The 21,172-nt window shown below is 37.8% G+C and overlaps 1 protein-coding gene and 1 pseudogene across 5 annotated transcripts in view; one reads left to right on the forward strand and one right to left on the reverse strand.

Moving 5' to 3' along the window:
- Positions 1-3,620: 3,620 nt before the first annotated feature.
- Positions 3,621-20,725, reverse strand: LOC109274386 (tripartite motif-containing protein 59-like; annotated as a pseudogene).
- Positions 20,665-21,172, forward strand: part of TTC8 (tetratricopeptide repeat domain 8) — a 59,914-nt gene continuing 59,406 nt past the window's right edge. For 3 of the 5 annotated variants that reach the window (XM_019461983.2, XM_019461985.2, XM_019461986.2), the window contains exon 1: positions 20,666-20,837. In XM_019461983.2, coding sequence (XP_019317528.2) covers positions 20,724-20,837 — 114 coding nt within the window. In that variant the 5' untranslated portion in view covers positions 20,666-20,723. Of the gene's footprint in view, positions 20,838-21,172 lie in introns of all 5 variants that reach the window. The other 2 variants (XM_019461988.2, XM_019461984.2) reach the window with 2 other exon arrangements.

The following is a 21,172-nucleotide window of genomic DNA, read 5'->3' on the forward strand; positions in this document are numbered from 1 at the left end:
ACAATTCATTAATGTTGGACTCCCCTAGCAGCTATAAACTCCTTGAGGGCTTTCATGAGGAAGAAATCAGAGCAGGGGGAGAGCACAAAAATGGACAGTGGCCCCCTTTGTGGTACAGGCACACAGGCCTGATAGGTGGTTGGCTGCTGTTAGGGAACAGGCAGACAACTCTGCCCACTAACCTGGACCATGGGCCTCAGACAAAGATCCACTGCTGATAGGGGAGGGGTAGTTACAAAATCTATCAGCTTTCAGGGAGGTGCAGGAAATCCACTTGGGTCCAGGAATACCGTATAAATACCAACACAAAGCAGAGGTCTGATACTACTGGGCTGGGAACAGAAAACTCCCCCAAATAAGATCAGAGATACAAGGTAGCATTTGACTGTCCTGGGGAGAGGGCAGGAGTACTAAAAAAGTCTAACTGCCAGGCCAGACTCACAGGCCTGACGAAGCCCAAGAGGCTGGACAAAAAGGACCAGGAACATCTCCCCTATTTCCCACCACAAGTTTATGAGTGACAAGCATCAATGGTCGGCTGGGGCAAGGGCAAGAACATAGAGAGAGACCCTGTTCTGTTACAATCCTGCAGAGATTACTAAAAACAGAGGGTGGCGCAGGAGCAAATGAACATTGATACATTACTGTTATTTAATCTATAAACGTTATTCGAATTTTGCCCATTGTCCAATTAATGTCCTTTATAGGAAAAATTTAAAAATTTTTCAGTAGGATCCAGGATCCTATTCACATGTTGCATTTTTATTTCCATGTCTCTTTTAATCTGGAAAAGTTTCTGGGTCTTTTTTATCTTCCAACATTTTGACATTTTAAAGAATGCAGATTATTTTGTTGAATGTTCCTCAGTGGGGTTTGTCTGATGTTTCCTCATTACTAGATCACATTATACATTTTTAGCAGTAATAAAAGCAGTGTGTGTCCATCTTAGTACGTCATATCCAGAGGCAGATGATTTCTATTTGTTCTGTTATTGGTTATATCAACTTTGGTCACTTGGTTAAGTTGGTGCCTACCAGGTTTCTCCACTATAAAGTTGCAATTAATTACTGTCTTGTGGGGAGCTAATCAGAAAATTATAATATAAAGCTTTGATTCAGAAGGGTTGAAAAATAAATTGATAATTAATATTTGCAGTTTGGTTCACATAATTTTTCAAGGCATGCTGTTCATGAGAGGTGTTTGAGGGGTAATAAAAAGATTATAAACTACTGATTTAGAATATGTTATTTTGATCTCTGACAAAAATGCATATGACGGTATCTTTAGTTTGTTCACGATGTTCATTGAAGTCTATAGAGAATTTTCCATGAATGCTTACGATAAAAATCTTTCTTTAGAATAATTGGCTTTGTTCAAAGGACAGTCAACTAGTTTATTATATACTGAAATTGCTTTTTTTTTTAAAGTTCACAATGAAGCATTTTGAACATTAGCACATCTTTTTTTTGTAGCAAAATAAGTTTATTAAAATATTTTGTTGTATATAAAACTTAGAAATATATCAAGATTATATACTTTAAATTTTACAATTTCATACTCCTGGTAAGAATTACCAAACAGAAGGAGCATGTATAAGAATCAGTTATTTGTATTCTGGACTATGTTCATGCATACTATATAAAATTTGTAAATAGTTTTTGTCTACTAAGAATGGGCAAGTTACAAAATGTTTACGTCAAACCTAAAATGTTCATAGGTATATGCTTCAATTTTTAGTTATAAATGATTCTTAGACATAAATTAGAAGCTTTAATTTAATAAAAATAAAACTATTGGCTTAAAGTTTTGATAGCATGAGAGTAAGAACTCAAAATAATACATGGGTTCTCCCATATGCTGGCTTTTTGACCTTGGGCAAATTACTTTAGGGTATGTTTCTTTATCTATAAAAAGTAGAAGTTAATACCTACTTCAGTAAGTGCTTGACCCACAACAGTTAACAAATTTCAGTGCTTACTAATGCACGTACTCAAAAAGTACATGGCATTTTTACGTTGTGACTAAAATTTAATGCAACTTCAGCCTAAAGTTATTATGCTGTGTTTATTTCAATACCTCAATATGTCTCTCCCCTCCACCTCCATTAATACCCTCCAAATATTTTTTGCCCACACGACTGTTAATTGTGCTAGATAATTCTGATTCTGATCATAAATTTGATTTAATACAGCCAGCCATCTTTGTGTTAAGATTTATTCTCAGTAGGGGCACCTGGGTGGTTCAGTCAGTTGAGCATCTGACTTCAGCTCAGGTCATGATCTCATAGCTAGAGAGTTCAAGCCCCATGTCAAGCTCTATGCTGACAGCTCAGAGCCTGGAGCCTGCTCATGCTCTGTCTCTCTCAAAAAAATAAACACTAAAAAAAATTTTTTAATTAAAAATTAGGAGTATTTTAGAACTATAGCCGTATTAATTCATTATATTTTATATGTAATCTAGGACCAGGAGCATTCCCTAATAGGGCCTGAAAGTCTTTGAGCTAGGTAGGGCTCCTAGGGAATGGATCCAAGAGCAACAGCCAATTTGGAATTTCTGGAAAGCAAATAACCTTATACTTATGGTTCCATGGACAGAAGAGCCAAAAGTCCTACCACAAGCACAATTCCAGTCCCTGTTAACAATAAGGGAACTAATCAAAGGGATTTGACTTAATAGCTACACAGACTCCCATTTAAGCAAAATTGAAGAAAAGATTAAATTATTGGTACTTTGATATTCACATAAGCAAATGGCAGAGAACTTAAGACCATCTTTAAGACAAATATAGTTAACATGGTGCCACCTAAATCAAATGAGGATGGAATATATCAACAATTATTCTAGTAATGTGTTTTCAGGGTTTTTATCCAAAAATGGATTTGACCGGCAAGACTAAAGCACTAACCAAAAGTCAAATTTACACAAACCATAAAGTAAGATCATTATATGAAAAGGTCATTGTTCCCTAACACATTTCCAAAATCAATAACTTGTTAGGAATGAATGTTGATAGATTTAATGCAATGTTTATCTAAAATACATTAATGTATCATGTATGTTTGATCAGAAATATCCTTAATGTATGCAATCCCTTACTACTTTTAGACTGCTGTTTGAATTAAAACCTCTACTCACCCTCCTTGTTTTGCCCATTTAGAGGCTTCGGGCCACATCAAAATAAAGGTATATATGTATTTTAACAATTTTGCCATCTTTTAACCTAAAAGCTATGTATACATAAAGAACTGCAACAGTAACCAACCACTGTGGCATATAATGCTAAAAGAAATAATCATGCTGAAAGACAGTATCGGTACAGAAGTGTTTCAAGGTCACAGGGATAAAGTCAGCCTCAATCAAATAAAATGGGATAATGTATTAAATTAAGTAGTTACTAGATAATTATTCTAGTTTAGACACATTCTGTATCATTTCTAGCTCTGACACATTTTCATCTAAGAGAAGTATGGATGGTTTAACATTTCTGGGTATTTGTATTTGTTGCAACTCGGATAGTTTAGTTTGCTGTTTATCCATGCTACCTTATTTCTCCCTTTAGCAATGGTTGTTAGTCTCTGCTGTACAGAATAAGCCTATTTAAACAATTCAGGTTTGAATTTTCAACGAGAAACTATTTTCCACATGAATTCCTTCAGCAAATATAAAGTGTGACATAGCATATTCTTTAAATCATGCAAATTGTTAGATAAACTTTGGTAAAAAGATAGACTTCAGGTTATTATGTGTTGGTTAAAAAAGAGGATCAACATCAGTATCACTGAAATTAATGTAACTACAACGATGTTTAAAATCTTAAAAACTTTGACTTATTTTTCATCCTTATCAGGCCAGGAACATGGCATCCTCTTTGAAGAAATTTTCATTTCAGGATTGAGAAGTTTCTTAATTTGTACAATTTCTGTTCTGCTCCAATCTTCTTTCAATATTTGGCTCACTCGAGGATAAATTTCAACAGGGTGAACATCAGGAAGCGGTCTTTGTTTCAAAATCTGTACGTGTTGGCGGATATCATCAACTTTTCCAAGAAATTTCAGTGGAGACTCTTCCTGTAAAGATGTTGTCAGTGTCATCAATTCAAGCTGCTGCTCTCATATTTCTTTCATTCTTTCAATTTGTGGAGTGTATTCTTGATTAATCAGATTGCTAACTTTACCAAGAGCAGCTAAGAAAAAAATTTTTTCTGTTCTAATGTATCACTAACTCCTTAAAATACTGGAGAACAACTACCTTATCACTTTGGACCATCTTCTCTGAATGAGATTTCTGTTCTTCCAGTTTTTGGATAAGATGAGTAAGATCTGTCCAGTGTGTGTCAGTTAACTAACTGTTCAAGCAGTTTTGGGGGTGTATCCTTTTCTTTCAGATAGGCACCTTGAAGATCATCTATGGGATGACCATGACGTTAACCTACGGTAAGGCAATGACCACAAACTAATTTTTTATCTAGGAGACAGTAAACACTTAATATTGTCTGTAAAGTTCGGGACAGGTAACGATATCTGGACGGACTTCTTGCTGGTACTTTTCCATAATAGCCCTTAATGCAAAATTAACAGGTAAAGATTCAATACCAGTTAGAGGAATTTCAATAATACTTCTGCAATTGGGGCACTTGAGTGGAATTCGTAAAGGTCTCCATATAAAAAAGCTCCCGGATGCCTGAAGAATGTTTTCCAAGCAATTTCTACAAAATGTATGAGAGCATGAGTACACGAGGGTCTTCAAAAATACTGTTAACAAATGGGACATGTTAACTCATCCTCAAAATTGTGCCTTTCCTACTTGGTTGATCTTCTGGCTTAGTGACTAAATATACTTTATCTTCTCCAACTTGTTCATATTCTTTTATTAGTATTCATGGGGAGGAAGAGACAGAGTTCCTCCACAGGCTTGAAACAGCTCTACTGAACATTGGCACATCTTAAAACACATCCTTTCCTGAAGATTAACTTTGTTGTTGATTTTTTTTATCCTTTCCTATTAATTTTTAAATATCAGATAATACCCAGTCCTGTGAGTAAAAATCTAATTATGGAGAGCGAACTTTATGAATATCTTATAATTTCTGTTGATGCACATTCTAATGGGGTTGATATAGTGACAGGACTCTTGGAAGACCACAAGAGAAATAGGCCCATTTAAGTCATTATTCAGTGAGTTATCTGAGTTATTTCTTCCTTTCTTTTGATCAGGACTGGGGAAAAAATTTAAAATTAAAACTTCAAAACAAATTTGAACAATAACTTAGAACTTTAGCTGAAAAGTAGAGACATAAGCAGAGACTGGAGTGGATGACTAGACTAGACAGAATGGGGAAAGCTGTTAACATTTTGAAATTAGATGATAAACTTTATATGTAAGAAAAGCAGTGTTAACATTCTAACTTTGCTGCAGAAGTAGTTAAGTAGTTAAGTAAGTTAAGTAGTTAAGTAGTCAATTAAGAAGGCATATATGTAATATGCTCATTTCACCAAAGAGTTGTGGAACATTCCCCAGAAAAGGAATCATTTGGCTAATTAATAATCCTTCTCAAAACAGGAATTAAATAAAAAAAAGGGATTTAATTGAAATAATTCAATGGTATTGATTGATTTGTTTGTTAGACAATAAGTGAACTTGAACTGGAAGACCAAAAAGAAGGCCAGCATCTCAAAAAGGTTTTAGAAAATGCTTATTATTATGTTGTTGTGGTGGTTGTTCTCAGACGTGAAGAGTAAAGGTTGTTTCAAACAATGTCACACACACACTGGTAATACATCTACATGAAAACCTGTGCCATACAATGCGAGTCCAAGTTAGTTATACGTTATCATGAGATGGGCCTTCTGGAAAAATAATAACAAACAAATAAAAAATGAGATGGGTTAAGTACTGATTTCAGAAAAAGTGACAGAAATAAAACATTCTGTACTTGGAAGAAAACAGGATGGTTCTCAACTCAATAATCATAAATTGAGGGGTTTATAGCCTTTGAACATAATATACCTTTAAGAAAAACTTAGTAAGTGTACTGTTAAATCATTGACATCATCTGATACAATTTTTGAGCACCATTAATTTTTCTTATGATCATTCCTTCATATCCTGTGAAATACTGTGTAGACAAATTATAAGAGATTGACACATGATCATAGAGAGTGTCTTACTGTATGTAACAGAAACAAAACTAGATTTATGTTGTTTTATATTTTATGTAAATAAAAATTAGTTGTCTTCCTTCCTAATAAAATTAGTGGCTTGATGTACAAGTTGATAAGTGATAGAAAAATACATGTTAGCTTTGAATCTTTCCAAATGTTCAATATTATAATGCTCTGTTGTCTTGAAATTCCGAAAATGAAAAACCTTGCATTTTCATTTTGCACTGGGAAAGTTATGTGACTAATTTTGGTGGTCAGGGATGATCACTCTAATAAGATAGCATTAGATGTAGAACATGAAGGAGGGGATGAAGCAATTCACGTGGATATCTAGGAAAAGAGCATTCTTGGTAGAGAAAAGAGTAAGTGCAAATAACCTGTTATGGCACCATGTTTGATCCACTTAAGGATTAGCATAGAAGCTCAAGTGACTCCAGTATAATAAGCTAATGTAAGGCGGCATTCGATAAGATCGGATCTTATCTAATGGGGTGGAAGAGGGGGCAGATCGTTTAGGGACTTATGAGTTAGCATTAAGAACTTTGGCTTTCAAATCCAGGTGAGATGGCCAACACTGGAGGGGTTTTAAGGAAAGAAGTGACATGATCTGATTTAGGGTATTTTGAAAGAGTCACTTTGGCTGCTGTGTTGAGTAGTGTCAAAGGTCCCAAGAGCCTAAAGCAGTAATTGATACAAGAGATAAGAATAGTTGGGGCAAAGCGGTTTAGTAGAGGTAGATTCTAGATCTATTTTTGAGGTAGAACTAACAGGCTTGGCTAATGAATTTGGATGTGTGTGTTTAAGAAAGAGAAGATAAGCATATATGTAAGGCTTTTGGTCTAGGCAACTGGAAAGATGGATGTACCATTTTCTGAGATCGGAATGATTTCAGAAAGAACAGGTTGGGTAGTGTTGGGAGGAACTACCATGTTTATCATCTGTTAAATCATCACATATATGTAGCCATTTCTGGCTTTTCTATTCTATTCCATCCATCTACTTGTGAACCTGTTCTAGTACCATCTTATTTTGATTACTATAGCATCCGTGTACATTTTTTAATATCTTGTAGGGCAAGACGGTCATTAGTATCATTTCTCAAAAATTTTGGGGGGGGGGACTGTTCTTCCTGATGAATGTCAGATTCAACTATTCTAGTTGCTGAAAACACCCTGAATTTATAGGTTAATTTGAAGAGAACTGAAACTTTTCACTGTGTAATCTACCTATCTAGGAACATGGTATTTTTTTATTTGTTTATTTTTCTTTTCATATGCCCTTCAGTAAAATTAGTAGTGTTCTTCATGTGGGACTTCTTCACATCGTGTTAATTTTGTAGAAATGGATATTTGAATTCTAATCATGGGAGAAAAAAGAAGAGTATGAAGATATTAGCTTTGCTGCAATAACAAATGATCCAAGCATCTCAGTAGTTTACAATAACCAACATTTCTTTCCTGTTCACATTGTGGGTCAGGGTAGTTGTGGGTCAGCTACAGTGACGTGGCCTGGCTATACTTTGCTTTACATCTCTTCTCATTCTAGGTCTCAGGCTGAAGGAGCAGAGGGAAAAGAGCAAAGCCAACCACGGAAAGGCTCTTAAAGTTTTAGAGCATGTAGTATACTTTTTCTGCCCATGACCCATCGGTCACAGCAAGTCACATGGCCAGGTCCAATGTCAATGGGGGCCAACTCAGTGTTGAATCACATGGCAACAATGGGTGAGGATGTTAAGTCTTCTTGCAAGGGAGGAGTGAATAAGTGGGGATAATAATATAATCTGCCATAATATCCCGAAGGAAAAGGAGTCGTGTAATGTAATTCACCACCCTACAAATGCTTAGAACTTTAGAACTTCCGGAGTGAAGTGGATAATTTTTTAGGATATTGAGGGAAGGAAGGGGAATGCCAGTAAGCATAAATATGATACTTTCACAAGAAGACAAAATATGTTCCTCCATGCACCGCTAGCCATCCTCCTCTTCTCAAATGTCAGTAGGGGTTCAAACTTCCTATAGGGGCTCCTGGGTGGCTCTGTTGATTAAGTATCTGACTTCGGCTCAGGTCATGATCTCGCAGTTGGTGAGTTCCAGCCCTGCATCAAGGCTCTGGGCTGACAGCTCAGGGGCTGGAGCCTGCTCCAGATTCTGTGTCTCCCTCTCTCTCTCCCACTCCCCTGTTCACACTCTCAAAAATAAATAACCATTAAAAAAATTGTTTTTAAAAAAAGGGCCAGTGGGGGTTCAGGGATGGGCAGTCAGGATGTAAGTGAGGGTAGGCAGTCTGCTGGGTAGATGACTCTTCATTTCTCTGCTAAATTTGTCTAGTAATGAATACCGTGAGGGGACTACTCTGCTATTGACCCTAACAGCAAAGAGAGGGCTAAGGCCAGAGATTATGAATAGAATGAGATAGAGTTGCAGAGGTTCTTGATTTGACAATTTTCTATGTGGTTTTATGAGAAGGCATAGACATTATGTTCAATTGAATAATTCATACTGTCAAGTGCTAATGTTTATCAACATGCTAATTAATAATTGGATCTTTAAACCTAAATAGTGACCCACAACTTGTATTATTTAGCCTAACATTATTGGAAAGAAAGCAATTTATTCAGCAAATATTTTTTGAGGACATATTATATGCCAAACATTACCTTAGGCACTGAGGATAGAGCAAAGTATCAACTCTTGGTGCTTGCATTCTGCAGAAGAGAGGGCAGAGACATAGATGATAATGTATATGTACATACTTATGAAATATGCCAAGGGGTGTCAGGTACTATGGAGAAAAAAGTGGCAGGGAAATGAGATGGGGCTGGTTTGTAGGGAGGACCTCTTTAATGAAGTGACACGTCAGTGGGGACCTTCATGAATTGACAGAGTGAAGGACCCCTTCATTAAGTGACTGAGAGGTTATCTGGGGGAAGAATGTGGCTGTCTACAAAGACTAAGTGCAACATTGCCCCGCTAAGCCCAGTCAAAGACCAGCAAGGGGGCCAGTGTCACGTGAGTGGAGTAAGCAAGTCGATAAGGGGATGAGATATGGTCAGAGAAATAGCTAGGAGCTGTAGGACTTTTAGGTCTTGCTGGGGAGTTTGGATGGTGGTGTTAGAACATTCCAGAACTTAATTTTTTAAAAATGAGCAGCGTTCTAGCCACATCAAAGACACTTTCTCACTCTTTGCCCTCCTTTCATATATGTATAAAATGTCCTTGTGGCTGGTCAGAGTAGAAAGCAGAGATGTAATAATACAGTGTATACTGCATTTTAAAAAAATCTGTTCTTTTGGGGTGCCTGGGTGGCTCAGTCGGTTAAGTGTCTGACTTCGGCTTGGGTCATGATCTCACAGTTTGTGGGTTCAAGTCCCACATCGGGCAACATGCTGACAGCTCAAAGCCTGGAGCCTGCTTTGGATTCTGTGTCCCCCTCTCTCTCTGCCCCTCCCCAGCTTGCACTCTGTCCCTCTGGCTCTCAAAAATAAATAAACGTTAAAAAAAAATTTTTTTTTAATCTGTTCTTCTATTTTGTATTTTTAAGATGTGAAGTTTATTGAAGTATAGTTGACAATGTCGCACTGGTTTCAACTGTATAACATAGAGATTTGACATCTCTTTATGTTATGCTATGCTTACAAGATTAGTTACCATCTGTCCCCATACAACACTATTACAATATCGTTGACTTTATTTCCTATGCTGTACTTTTCATCCCTCTGACTTATTCATTCATTAACTAGAAGCCTATATCTCCCACTCCCCTTCACCAATTTTACACATTCCCCTACTCCCTCCCCTCTGGCAACCATCAGTTTGTTCTCCGTATTTAGAGTCTATTTGTTTAGAGCTTTTGTTTATTTATTTGCTCGTTTTGTTTTTTTAGATTCCACATATAAGTGAAATCATAAGGTATTTGTCTTTCTCTGAGTTGTTTCATTTGGTATAATACCTTCTAAGTCTATCCTATTGTAAATGGCAAGATATTCTTTTTTTACGGCTGAGTGATATTCCATTATATACATCTATATATATATTCACCACATTTTCTTTATCCACTCATCTATAGATGGACACTTAGGGTGATTCCATATTTTGGCTAATATAAATAATGCTGCAGTAAACATAGGGGTGTACATATCTTTTCATATCAGTGTTTTTATTTTCTTTAGGTAAATATCCAGTAGTGGAATTACTGGATTACATGGTATTTCTATTTTTAATTTTTTGAGGAAACTCCATACTGTTTTCCATAGTGGCTGCACCAATTTACTGTGTTTATATTTTATATTTTAAATATTTATACTAGGATTCTCTATGTATAAATGTCATAGGATAGGTAGATTTTGCTTTGATCTTTGTCATTTTTTTTTTAGTGAAAAGAATCTAGGTCTCTTTTTCCTTTTTTTTTTAAAGTTTATTTGTTTTCAGAGAGAGAGAGAGAGAGAGAGAGAGAGAGAACAAGCAGGGAAGGGGCAGAGAGAGAGTGGGGGACAGTGGAACGGAAGCAGGCTCTATGCTGACAGCAGTGAGCCCGATGTGGGGCTCCAACTCACGAACCACAAGATCACGACCTGAGCTTCAGTTGGAAGCTTAATCAACTGAGCCATCCAGGAGCTCCTGGGTTTATTTTCCTTTTTAAGTGATTTTTAAAGAATCTGTATGACCCCTTACCAATGACTGGAAAGAAGGTGCTCTTTCATATCATGTTCAACTGCATGAGGACAAGATGGAGGCAGAAGTGGTTGTCTGTCACATAAATAGAATTTATACCAACAGAGTTCTAAGCCTACTTCAATTGTTGAAAATTAATTCATTCTCAGACTTTAGAATCTGATTTTCAGAGTACAAGAAGCTTGATGGAAAAAGCAATTGAATGTAATCAGCCTCTCTTTATGTGCTTGGTTTAAAATCGTTTAGGCTGTCGTATGTGATATGAATCAAAGGGACTTGATAAATATTTCTAAGAACACCTAGATGGCTCACCTGAGCAGATGTGTAATTGCGTGTGAAATTCAGACTGAAACAAGCAAATTTAGAATAAAGGGGAATATTTAATAATTGTATTTTCACTTTCTTAAGACCTTTGCCAAAATAACAGGTAATAGCTTCATTCAAGAGCCACAAGAAGAAAATAGATTTTGGTAGATGGTCAGTAATTTGGGGTTAATGTAGTGTAGCTCATGTGCAGAAATTGAGAAGCATTTTCTTTATTTTCAAGGAAGTCACTAGTTTTATAGAGCTTTTTTGATTTGGAGTTTACTATAGTAGGAGCAGAGTATTAAGAGACTATTTCCCAGTAGATTAGGAAAAATCATTATTCACGTACTTAAAATGCCAGTAATATTGGATTGTGACTAACTTCATAACTGAAAATAGTTTATCTATGAATAAAGCCTCACATAAATTCGAGGACTTGAAAAAAATGTAAAGATTTGTAAATAGAGCTACAGAAATTAAAACAGTGTTATACTTTCAAAAATATTGACCTTCATGTCAATGACCCTGAACACACAACCCAGAAACAATATTTATTCTATACTCGAATTTAGCATATAATGAAGGTAGCATTTCAAATCATTGAATCAGAGGGTCCAAGAAGTTATGGAATATGAAATAAACATTAAAAAAAAAAAGAACTTTCTAAATAACAAAGTTTCCTAGAAAGACAATTATCTACAACTGACAAACAATAATATCTTGGCTCTTCCTTTCTGATAGCCAAACTTCTTACTCTGTTTATTGCATTGCTATAATTTTCTGAACAGTATTAAATAGCAGTAGTGCTAGCATCGCTTATTCCAGATTTTACTGGGAATGCTTCTAAGGGTATATTGTTGAGTATGACGTTGGTTGTGGTTTAAGGTAGGTATATTACTAGTTTACCAATAGTCGTAATCTCTTCTCCCCATCCATGAGAGGAGAGAGTCTTTGCTCTAATAATCACTGTACCCATAGCTTAGAAAGTGCCTGGCACCGGTAGGCATTCAATAAATGCTTGGTGAATAACTAATTATCAAGAGGATTGATTGTATCAAGAAGATACGTGAAGTGTCCAAGAAATTATCTAAAAAAAAAAAAAAGGCTTATTTGAGATCTTAAGAAACATTTACCTAGTAATATTGGAATTATAGAAAAGTATTAGAAAAAATATCCACTAGCTTAAAGCAAGTGAACTTTCTGATAACTTGTATAATATTTAAGCTATCTTTAAAAATGTATAAGATCTTTAAATGGATCATTTTAGAAAATAAAAACCAAGAATCAGTCTTTATAAAATCAGACTTTTATTCCCTTTAAGGATTATCCCTTTTTAATTCTTTTTGAAAAGAAATTTCAAATTGCTTTAGGTAGACTCTATTAATATAGACTGATCTCCAAAGGCTTTGGTATTTTAATGAAAACAAGTTATTTGACACTAAGTTTTGGCATGGTTAAATTGGTTCCCTAAGCCTTTAGATAGATGCCACAATGCATATTCAAAGATTAAGTTATTTATTTCAAAATGTAACCATCAATTTTGAATTTGGTATAGTAGTTATTGAACTTCATTTGGCCATTCATTCACCAAGAATCTATGAAATGTCTATGCCATGTGTGCACCGTATGCTAGGCTTCTGGGAAAGGGATGAATAACATTAAAGTCTACAAGGAGAAAGATATTATAGTGTAGCATAAGAAGTTTTATAAGAGGGGTACTGAGAGCATCTTGCAGATAGGTCTTTGGAGAATCAGTAGAGTTCAAAATAGGGTTGAAAGTTGGCTTGGATCTATGCCAACCAGACAAAAGGCATGGGGGATGGAGATAAGACACTGCAGCTATGTGCAAAGGCACAGAATGCTTCAAGTACATCAAGTATAGAGGGAATAGGGAGAAATTCAGTGTGACTAGAGCATCTTGTACTTTTGAAAAAATACAAGTTGCTCATCTGGTAAAGGGTGTAGGATCTTGACTCCACATAAATTTAAATCCTCGTGCACAGACTCACTGGATAACTGAGCAAACAACTAACTTCAAGTCTTAGTTCTTCTTCTGTAGAATGGGGACAATAATAGTACCAAGCTTGCAGAGTTAGTGAGGAGACTTAAGAGCATGTGTAGAACCTAATATTGTGCCCAATCCACCCAGAATAAGAGCTCAATAAATGGTAGCCATTGTTATACTGGTAAATAGATAAATCTGTTAGTGACTCCTACTTTAATATTGAATGGCATTTGCTTGTATATTGCTGGGAATTATTCATTCAATGGCTTTAAAAAAAAAAAAGCTTAAATAGTAGAATAAGTCCCATACTAGTACTAATAATGAGTTCACTTTTTCAGTAGAGTCCTGGAGTATAAAAGTACCACTTCTTCCTGAGCAAAAAGACTAAAAACATGTTACCTCAGATCACATCCATTTTAGAGAAAAGTTTCTACCCCAGAATCAGTGGTTTATGCAATTGTCAGTAGTAGAACCCTATAGCTTTTTTTTTTTTTTTTTAAGTTTATTTTTGAGAGAGAGAGTGAGAGAGCAGGGGAGGGGCAGAGAGGGAGAAGGGGGACAGAGGATCTGAAGCGGGCTCTGGCTGAAAGCAGAAAGCCTGATGTGTGGCTCTAACTCACAAACCATGAGATCATGACCTGAGCTGAAGTTGGACACTTAACCGACTGAGCCACCCAGGCACCCCAGAGCCCTATAGCTTTAAAAAATTGAACACAGCATCTATTATATGGTGAACCACCACAAAGTATAAAACTTCTGTTAATTCAAACACATGCCTGTGGCTTTGCAAATATTTTTAAATCATTTGCTTGAGTGACTGTTCCTTGAAAGAATAACTTCTATTCGTGTGTCTATTTCTTAGGTCTGATTCTCACCTCAACTAATTACACGCAGATTTCTTTGCCTGTTCTCTCTTGACTCCACTGTAGTCAAATGGAGACAAATATTGTAGATGGGTGACTTATGGCCAAACCTGGTATTTTTATTTTTATTTATTTTTATTTTTTATTTTAGTTTTCATCGTATCTTTTCAGAATTTAACATGGTTGAACTGCTTCTTCTTTTTTGAAATTTTCTCTATAGTTTGGCTTCACGATCCCACACTCATCTGGTCTTCTTAGATCTGGTTTCTTACATGTCTGAGCATTCCTTCTTGGTATGTTTTATCTCTCCTCTTTTCATTACCTGTCTCTTAATGTTAGTAATCTGCATGGTTCTGTCTTTGGTTCTTTTCTTTTCTCATTCCACAAACTCTCCATGGGGGTAATCTCATTCTCTCCATTGCCTTTGATGAACAGATATATAATTATGTGAGTCTCAAATTTTATCTCTATCACTGAACTGTTTTCATGGCCTCTTCTGTGCATCTGTTTCCAGTAACCAACAGAACATCTCCATCCTGCTGTCCCAGAGGCAATAAAATCATTATGCCCCAGACTGAACTACTCTCATTTTTTCTCACTCCATTCCTTCTCCTTCATTCTGATCTTGGTGACTGGCCCCCCTATCCGTACACTCACCACTTGGAAACCTGAGAACTAGACTAGTTTTCTCTCTTTCCTTAGCCAAATGCCCTCCACATATCCAATCAGTGTCCAAGTTCTACTGATTTTATTTCTTCGACATTTGTTTGCCTCTTGCGTCCATTACTTCCAGCATGTCGTACCTTAACTATGACAGGAGTATCCTAAGTGATCTTCCTACCTTCACTCTAAATCAGCCAAGTTGTTCTTATTCTCTGGTAAAATTTCCCTGGTGGTTTTTCATTGGATGTGCAAATTCCACTCTGTGATGTTCCATACTCTTGATGATCTGGCTTGAGCCCACCTTTGCTTCTTTCCTTCCACATCTTCTTTCCTGATCACATGATTTCATGTTGTGAAGCTTTCCCTGAGCTGCTGACCACAAAGCTCTTTACCAACCATGGAGAAGATGTAAAATCACCCAGCCCCGTGCCTTCACTCGTACCCTTGTCCCTTCCTGGGTTTATCATGGCTCCCACCTCCTTCTATTGTACTTGTTTGTTCACCTCCATTATTCACTCTGTATTCCTGGCATCTCATACTGTGTATTCAAAAGAATTTTTTGCTAAAATATCAATAGGTATTTATTAAGCACTTTCTCAAGAATGGGTAAAAAAGAACGACTTCCAGTTTCTTTGGTATTGTCTCAAAATACTCTTTCTCTAGGATGTAATAAATGTGTCTGACTGAAAATTGAGGCAATCCCTGGTTGCATACATTGTTGGTTTCCATCCCAATGTGTTTCTGTGTTTTTTGAATAGACAATGTAATTATGCCTTGCCTAAATGAAATTGGCTTGATCTCTACAACCATCCCATAAAATAGTCATTCCGTCATCATCATTGTTCTCGTAGTCATCATCCTCATTCCCATTTGATATGTAGTGGGGAAATGCTATGGTGGCTTCTAAGTACACTAACTAGTGGGCTTATCCTGGAAGCCCTGAAATTGAAAGGCTCATAGACCAAAATGGCTAGTTTGTTAAATCAACTTAAAATCTACAGTGAGAAGCAAAGGGAATGGGATTGAATAGGTTAAGATATTTAGTGCAAATAGGTGAAAGGACCGCATGGCCTGTGGTTTGCTCAAAGTTCCTGTGTCCTGACTCTCTTTACATCACCTTTCTTTATCACAGATGGTGTTGTTACAAGGAGCAGAGTCAAGGGCAGGCAAGAAAGTTTAGAGATGGAAGATCTGTGGTGCCAGATGTTTGCTCTATTGGAGAGAAGAAGAGGCAAATATACACAGCTACAGTTATAGCTCTGTGATAACCTTATGAGCAACGGTATGTATTTTAAGCAGAGGGCAAGTGGGCTAGAACGGATGATACCAATGGGTGGCCAATTTGAGGTAGATAAAGCTGATCCATGCTTTATGAGTATTTAAGGCTTATTTTGCTTTCCATCTCTTTCTGTCTACAAGTAACACTCATTTTTTCATTCTCTTAATGTGTTTAACACATAAATGTCTATTCTATGTTTAGCATGTCCTATAGGTCTATGACATACTTACTATCTATAGTTAACATTTCTTATGAGTTTCATCCATCATGTGTGTTTTTCTAGTCCTTTAATGCAGAATAAAAAATTCTTAAAGAACATTTACATTATGGATGAAGCACATATCTGAGGCATGGGACTATTAAGCCACTTGCCCACGATCCCCACATTTAGTGCATGGGAGAGTCAGGGGTTCAAATATAGGAAATGTAGCACCAGAGCCGACTTCTTAACTACCATCCTATATTGATTCCTAATTTGCCTGAGAAAACACAGCCAGTAAGTCTGACCTCAAATTCAGTGCTCTTTCCCCTAACTACTCTTTATTCTAAGTGTCTTTGTGGCGGGAGACCTCTCTTGTTCCTCTCTGCTGTTCTTATCACCAAGCACAGGGCCTACACAAATACTTGTTGACTAAGAGAAGATCCCAGTTTAACTGCTTTTCTTTTGGGTTAACGTTAAATGGCCTGAATAATACCAATGTAACATTTAAGAAAAGTTAACTTTTGACAATTAAAGTTACATATCTATAGTATTTGACTTTAAATAGAATTAACCTAAAAGGATATGTAGTTGCTGGAGAGCAAAAGATAAGGATCCAGGAACTGAGATCTAGCTCTGATTGGGAAACTGACCCTTTCTTTCAAAGGGATTAAGTTGTTTCTCTGTGCTTCATTTTCCTCAGTTTGAAAATGACCCTAGTAAGTCCTATCTACCCTTTTCGCTAGGAGCTGTTACATTTAATATTCTTCCTGTTACTAGCATGCCATTTAAAAAAGTGGTTTCTGGAGTGCCTGGATGGCTTTAGTCAGTTAAGTGTCTGACTTCAGCTCAGGTCATGATCTCACAGGTTTGTGGGTTTGAGCCCTGAGTCGGGCTCTGTGCTCAAAGCTCAGAGCCCAGAGCTACTTCGGATTCTGTGTCTCCCTCTCTCTCTCTGCCCTTCCCCCACTTGTGCACGCGTTCTTTCTCTCTCAAAAATAAATAAGTAAACATTAAAAAATGGTTTCTGCATTATGGATTAGAAATTATAAAAAAATGTAATAAAGTCTATCTGCACATTCACATAATCAATTAACATATTTACACAATTAAAAATTTACACAATTTATAATCTTTTTTTTTTTTTAACATTTATTTATTTTTGAGACAGAGAGAGAGCATGAACAGGGGAGGGTCAGAGAGAGAGGGAGACACAGAATCTGAAACAGGCTCCAGGCTCTGAGCTGTCAGCACAGAGCCCGACGCGGGGCTCGAACTCACGGACTGTGAGATCATGACCTGACCCGAAGTCAGACGTTCAACCGACTGAGCCACCCAGGCGCCCCGTATAATCTTTTAAAGGCTCAGTTTATGCTACATTTAGACGTGCTTCATATCCTGCAATTTACTATGTATTCTACAATTTTCCACAGCCGTTTGACTTTTCTTTTCTTAAATTTTTTAATGTTTATTTGTTTTTGAGAGAGAGAGAGAGAGAGAGAGAGAGAGAGCGAGCGTGCGCACAAGCAGGGAGGGGCAGAGAGAGGGAGACACAGAATCCAAAGCAGGGTTTAGGCTCTGAGCTGTCTACACAGAGTCTGATGTGGGGCTCAAACTCGCAAACTGAGACATCATGACCTGAGTCGTAGTCGGACACTTTAACTGACTAAGCCACCCAGGCGCCCCTCCATTTGACTTTTCTAAAAGGAAAAAAAAAAAATTAACAGCCTTCTGAAAGAAGCTAATATGAATTATTATGGTCCTAAAATATTTTTAATGCCTCTTTTTTGTTCCATACTTATATATTTATGTCTCTTTATTTTTACCACTTATAAAAATCTTGTTCTTGTCTAGGAAGTTGGCAATAATCTCAATATATGCAAGCCCATGTGGAACTCAACATGATAGTTGTTCAACCCTGGCTGCCTAGTAGAATTAACTAGGAAACTTAAAAAGAAAAACAAAAAAACTGACGTTTTAGCTCTACATCAAGCTATTTAAATCAGAATCTTGAAGGATGGAATTTGAGTATCTGTATTTTTAAAAGTTTTCCAGATATTCTACAAAATACTTGACTAGTACTCTTCAAAACTGTCAAGGTCATCATAAACAAGGAAAGCCTGAGAAACTGCCACAGATCAGAGAAAGGAGACATACTGTTGCACCCACATGACTCCTGAAACAGAATGCTATGGGCACCAGTGACAGTCACAACAAAGTTTATTGCAATGAGAGGCAAGGCAGACCGATCAGGACTGACACTCTTGACCAGAGTGCGGCCCGAACAGCCGGGGTACAGAGTTCTTATAGCCCACCACATCGTCTTATCGTCACCTGGGAACAGAACAAAGAAATAGTTTCCAGATGGGGGTGGAAACAGTTCTGACGTGCCCTTGCCCCAATCCAATCAAACACTAATCCAGTTGATTTTCCTTGAACTTTTGTTCCCTTGATTGATAGGATAAGGTTGATATCTCTTAACCTACAGTGTTAAAACAAAGCTGTTATTTCTCAAGGCTACAGGTTAGCCCTAACACTACAATTTAACCCTTACATTACTAATTCAGTGTAATAAGGTATCCAAAGTGGGATCCTGGAATGGAAAAAGGATATCAGGGGAAAATTATTGAAATCCATATATACCGTGGAGTTAATAGCAACGTGTCAATATTGGTTCCTTCATTGTGACACATGTACTGTACTAACATAAAATGTTAACAATAGGAGAAAGTGGGTGAGGAGTATATAGGAACTCTCTGTGCTCTACAACTTTTTCATAAATCTAAATCTGTTCTAAAATAAAAATTTTATTTAAAAATCTGTCTAATATGGAGCTGGAGTTGAGACTCACTTACATAGCAACATTGTATCAGAAAACAAAAAGTCTTTTGAAATATTGAGCCCAATTGCAATTGCCAGCATGTGTAGTCCTACAACCTGACTCTCAGAAACAACAGGCTATTGTCTTAGGACAGAATACATTTCTAGAAGCACTTTGAGGGAAACAAAAATGGACTAATTACAATAAACATAACTGTAATAATCAAAACCTGGATAGGGGCACCTGGGTGGCTCAGTTGGTTGAGCATCTGACTCTTGATTTTGGCTCTGGTCATGATCTCATGGTTAGTGGGATTGAGCCCTGCATAGGGCTCTGCTCTGACAGTACAAAGCTTGCTTGGAATTCTCTCTCTCCCTGTCTCTCTCTGTCCCTTCCTCACTCATGCTCTCTCTCTCTCCTTCTCAAAATAAATAAATAAACATTTTTTAAAAAAGAAAAAACCCTGATTACTATTCGCTTCTAAAAAGCAAAAATTCAAGAAATACAAGAAATACTGCTTAGTAAGGAGAAGAAAACTACTCCCAACCCATTAGTCAGGTTAGAAAGGTAGTTTCATTTTGATATTTATGAAATATATAAATATTGGGATTAAATATAATGTCTGCATTATGGTACCCTAGTGGTTTGAGAAAACTGTGAGTGATTTATTTTTGCTAAGAGTTGTTGTTTCTTATCTGTAAAAGGAGATTTAGACCTGACCAGAAATTTCTTCAGTATTATTTTTCCTCTCTTGCCTCTCCCACTGTGGTAGGAAAGAGGCAAGGAAAAAAGATACCCTTCCTAACGAAGTCTACCTAGATTTAGCCCAGTCACACTTCTTTTTTCGTATCTGTGTAAATCTCTAGAGAGAAGTCAGAATTGTGCCTAAAGAAATCATTCCGCACAAGTAAGCATTTGACAAACAGCAATTGGTTGGAGATGGCATTTCAAAAAGCTCCTTTTTAAAATTTTGTGTTATGTCATTTTGTTTGTAAAAAAGTCACCAATGTGTAATCCGGAATCCTTATGCATTGTATAATAGCGGTATTAACAGCCTATCTGTAACAGCCTAATCTGTAGCCCAGATTACAGTCCCGCTCCCTAACTTCATGCGATTTGGGGTGAATAATTTCTCTTCTCTGAGCCGATCTCAGTTTTTCATCTGTAAAATGCCTCGATAGGACTAAGCAGTATCCAATACCCTTTCTATTCGAACACTGAGATTTGTTGAGGGCTTTTAGAATCCTTGGGTTCTGGTGGGCAGTATGGTATTGAAGAAACTGGTCTCATGTTTGTGTTTCTAGAATTGGAAGGATAAATGATAGGGGCAGGAAAGCGTGCAAGGAAGAGTAGGACACCCGTTGTAGGGTCAACACCTGGGATTTTTCTCAGACTGGCAGAGTAAGCAGAGCGTTTCGCTGCTAGGCAACCGGTCCTCCTTTGGGAGAGTGGAGGACCCCAGTCGGAGGTGTCTAAGTCACTACCTCTTAATTTAGCCATGGTGCCTTCTTCTCAAGGTTAATGAAATATGTATCTTTTAAAAGTACACACTTTCTGCAGCCAAGGTTTGACAAGCCTCGTAGCTGAGTTCGACTCGTGGTGGGTTTTCTTTTTCCTGTTCTCAGGCGCGATGCGGGCACCTCTCAGGCTAGGCCCCTGCCTCCGCGCGTTGCCGGGCAGAGCTGGACGCCTCTGGCTCCTCGACCCCGCCCTCCCAGGCCCGGCTCCGGTCCTTCGCGGGCCGCGCTCTGCCGCCATGGGCTCGGAGATGGAGCCGCTGCTCCTGGCCTGGAGCTATTTTAGGCGCAGGAAGTTCCAGCTCTGCGCCGATCTGTGCACGCAGATGCTGGAGAAGTCCCCTTATGACCAGGTACCGGCCGGACCCCGTCGGCCCTGTGGATCCCGGCGAGAGGCAGAGGGCCCTGGGGGGTCCCGGGGCCGCCCCGTGGGGGCCCCGGGGTGAAAGGCCCGGGGCGAAGTTGATCGTGTGGTCAGCACAGGCATCTGGCGCGAGATCCCCTAGAGCCGTGACCGGCACCTCCCCTCGGGCGGCGTCCCCGCGTCCCCACGGAACCCCCGCGTGCTGTGCCAGAACCGCCCCCTCCTCAAACTTCAGCAGTCCCTTTCCTTTACGCGTCTCTTAAAGGAACACTTAAAAGTCCCGAATTTCACTTTGGTGCAGAACTTTGATGATTCGTTTATACT

This window comes from Panthera pardus, unplaced genomic scaffold (genome assembly GCF_024362965.1).
Source record: "Panthera pardus isolate Hobbes unplaced genomic scaffold, ASM2436296v1 HiC_scaffold_24, whole genome shotgun sequence".
Taxonomy (NCBI): domain Eukaryota; kingdom Metazoa; phylum Chordata; class Mammalia; order Carnivora; family Felidae; genus Panthera; species Panthera pardus.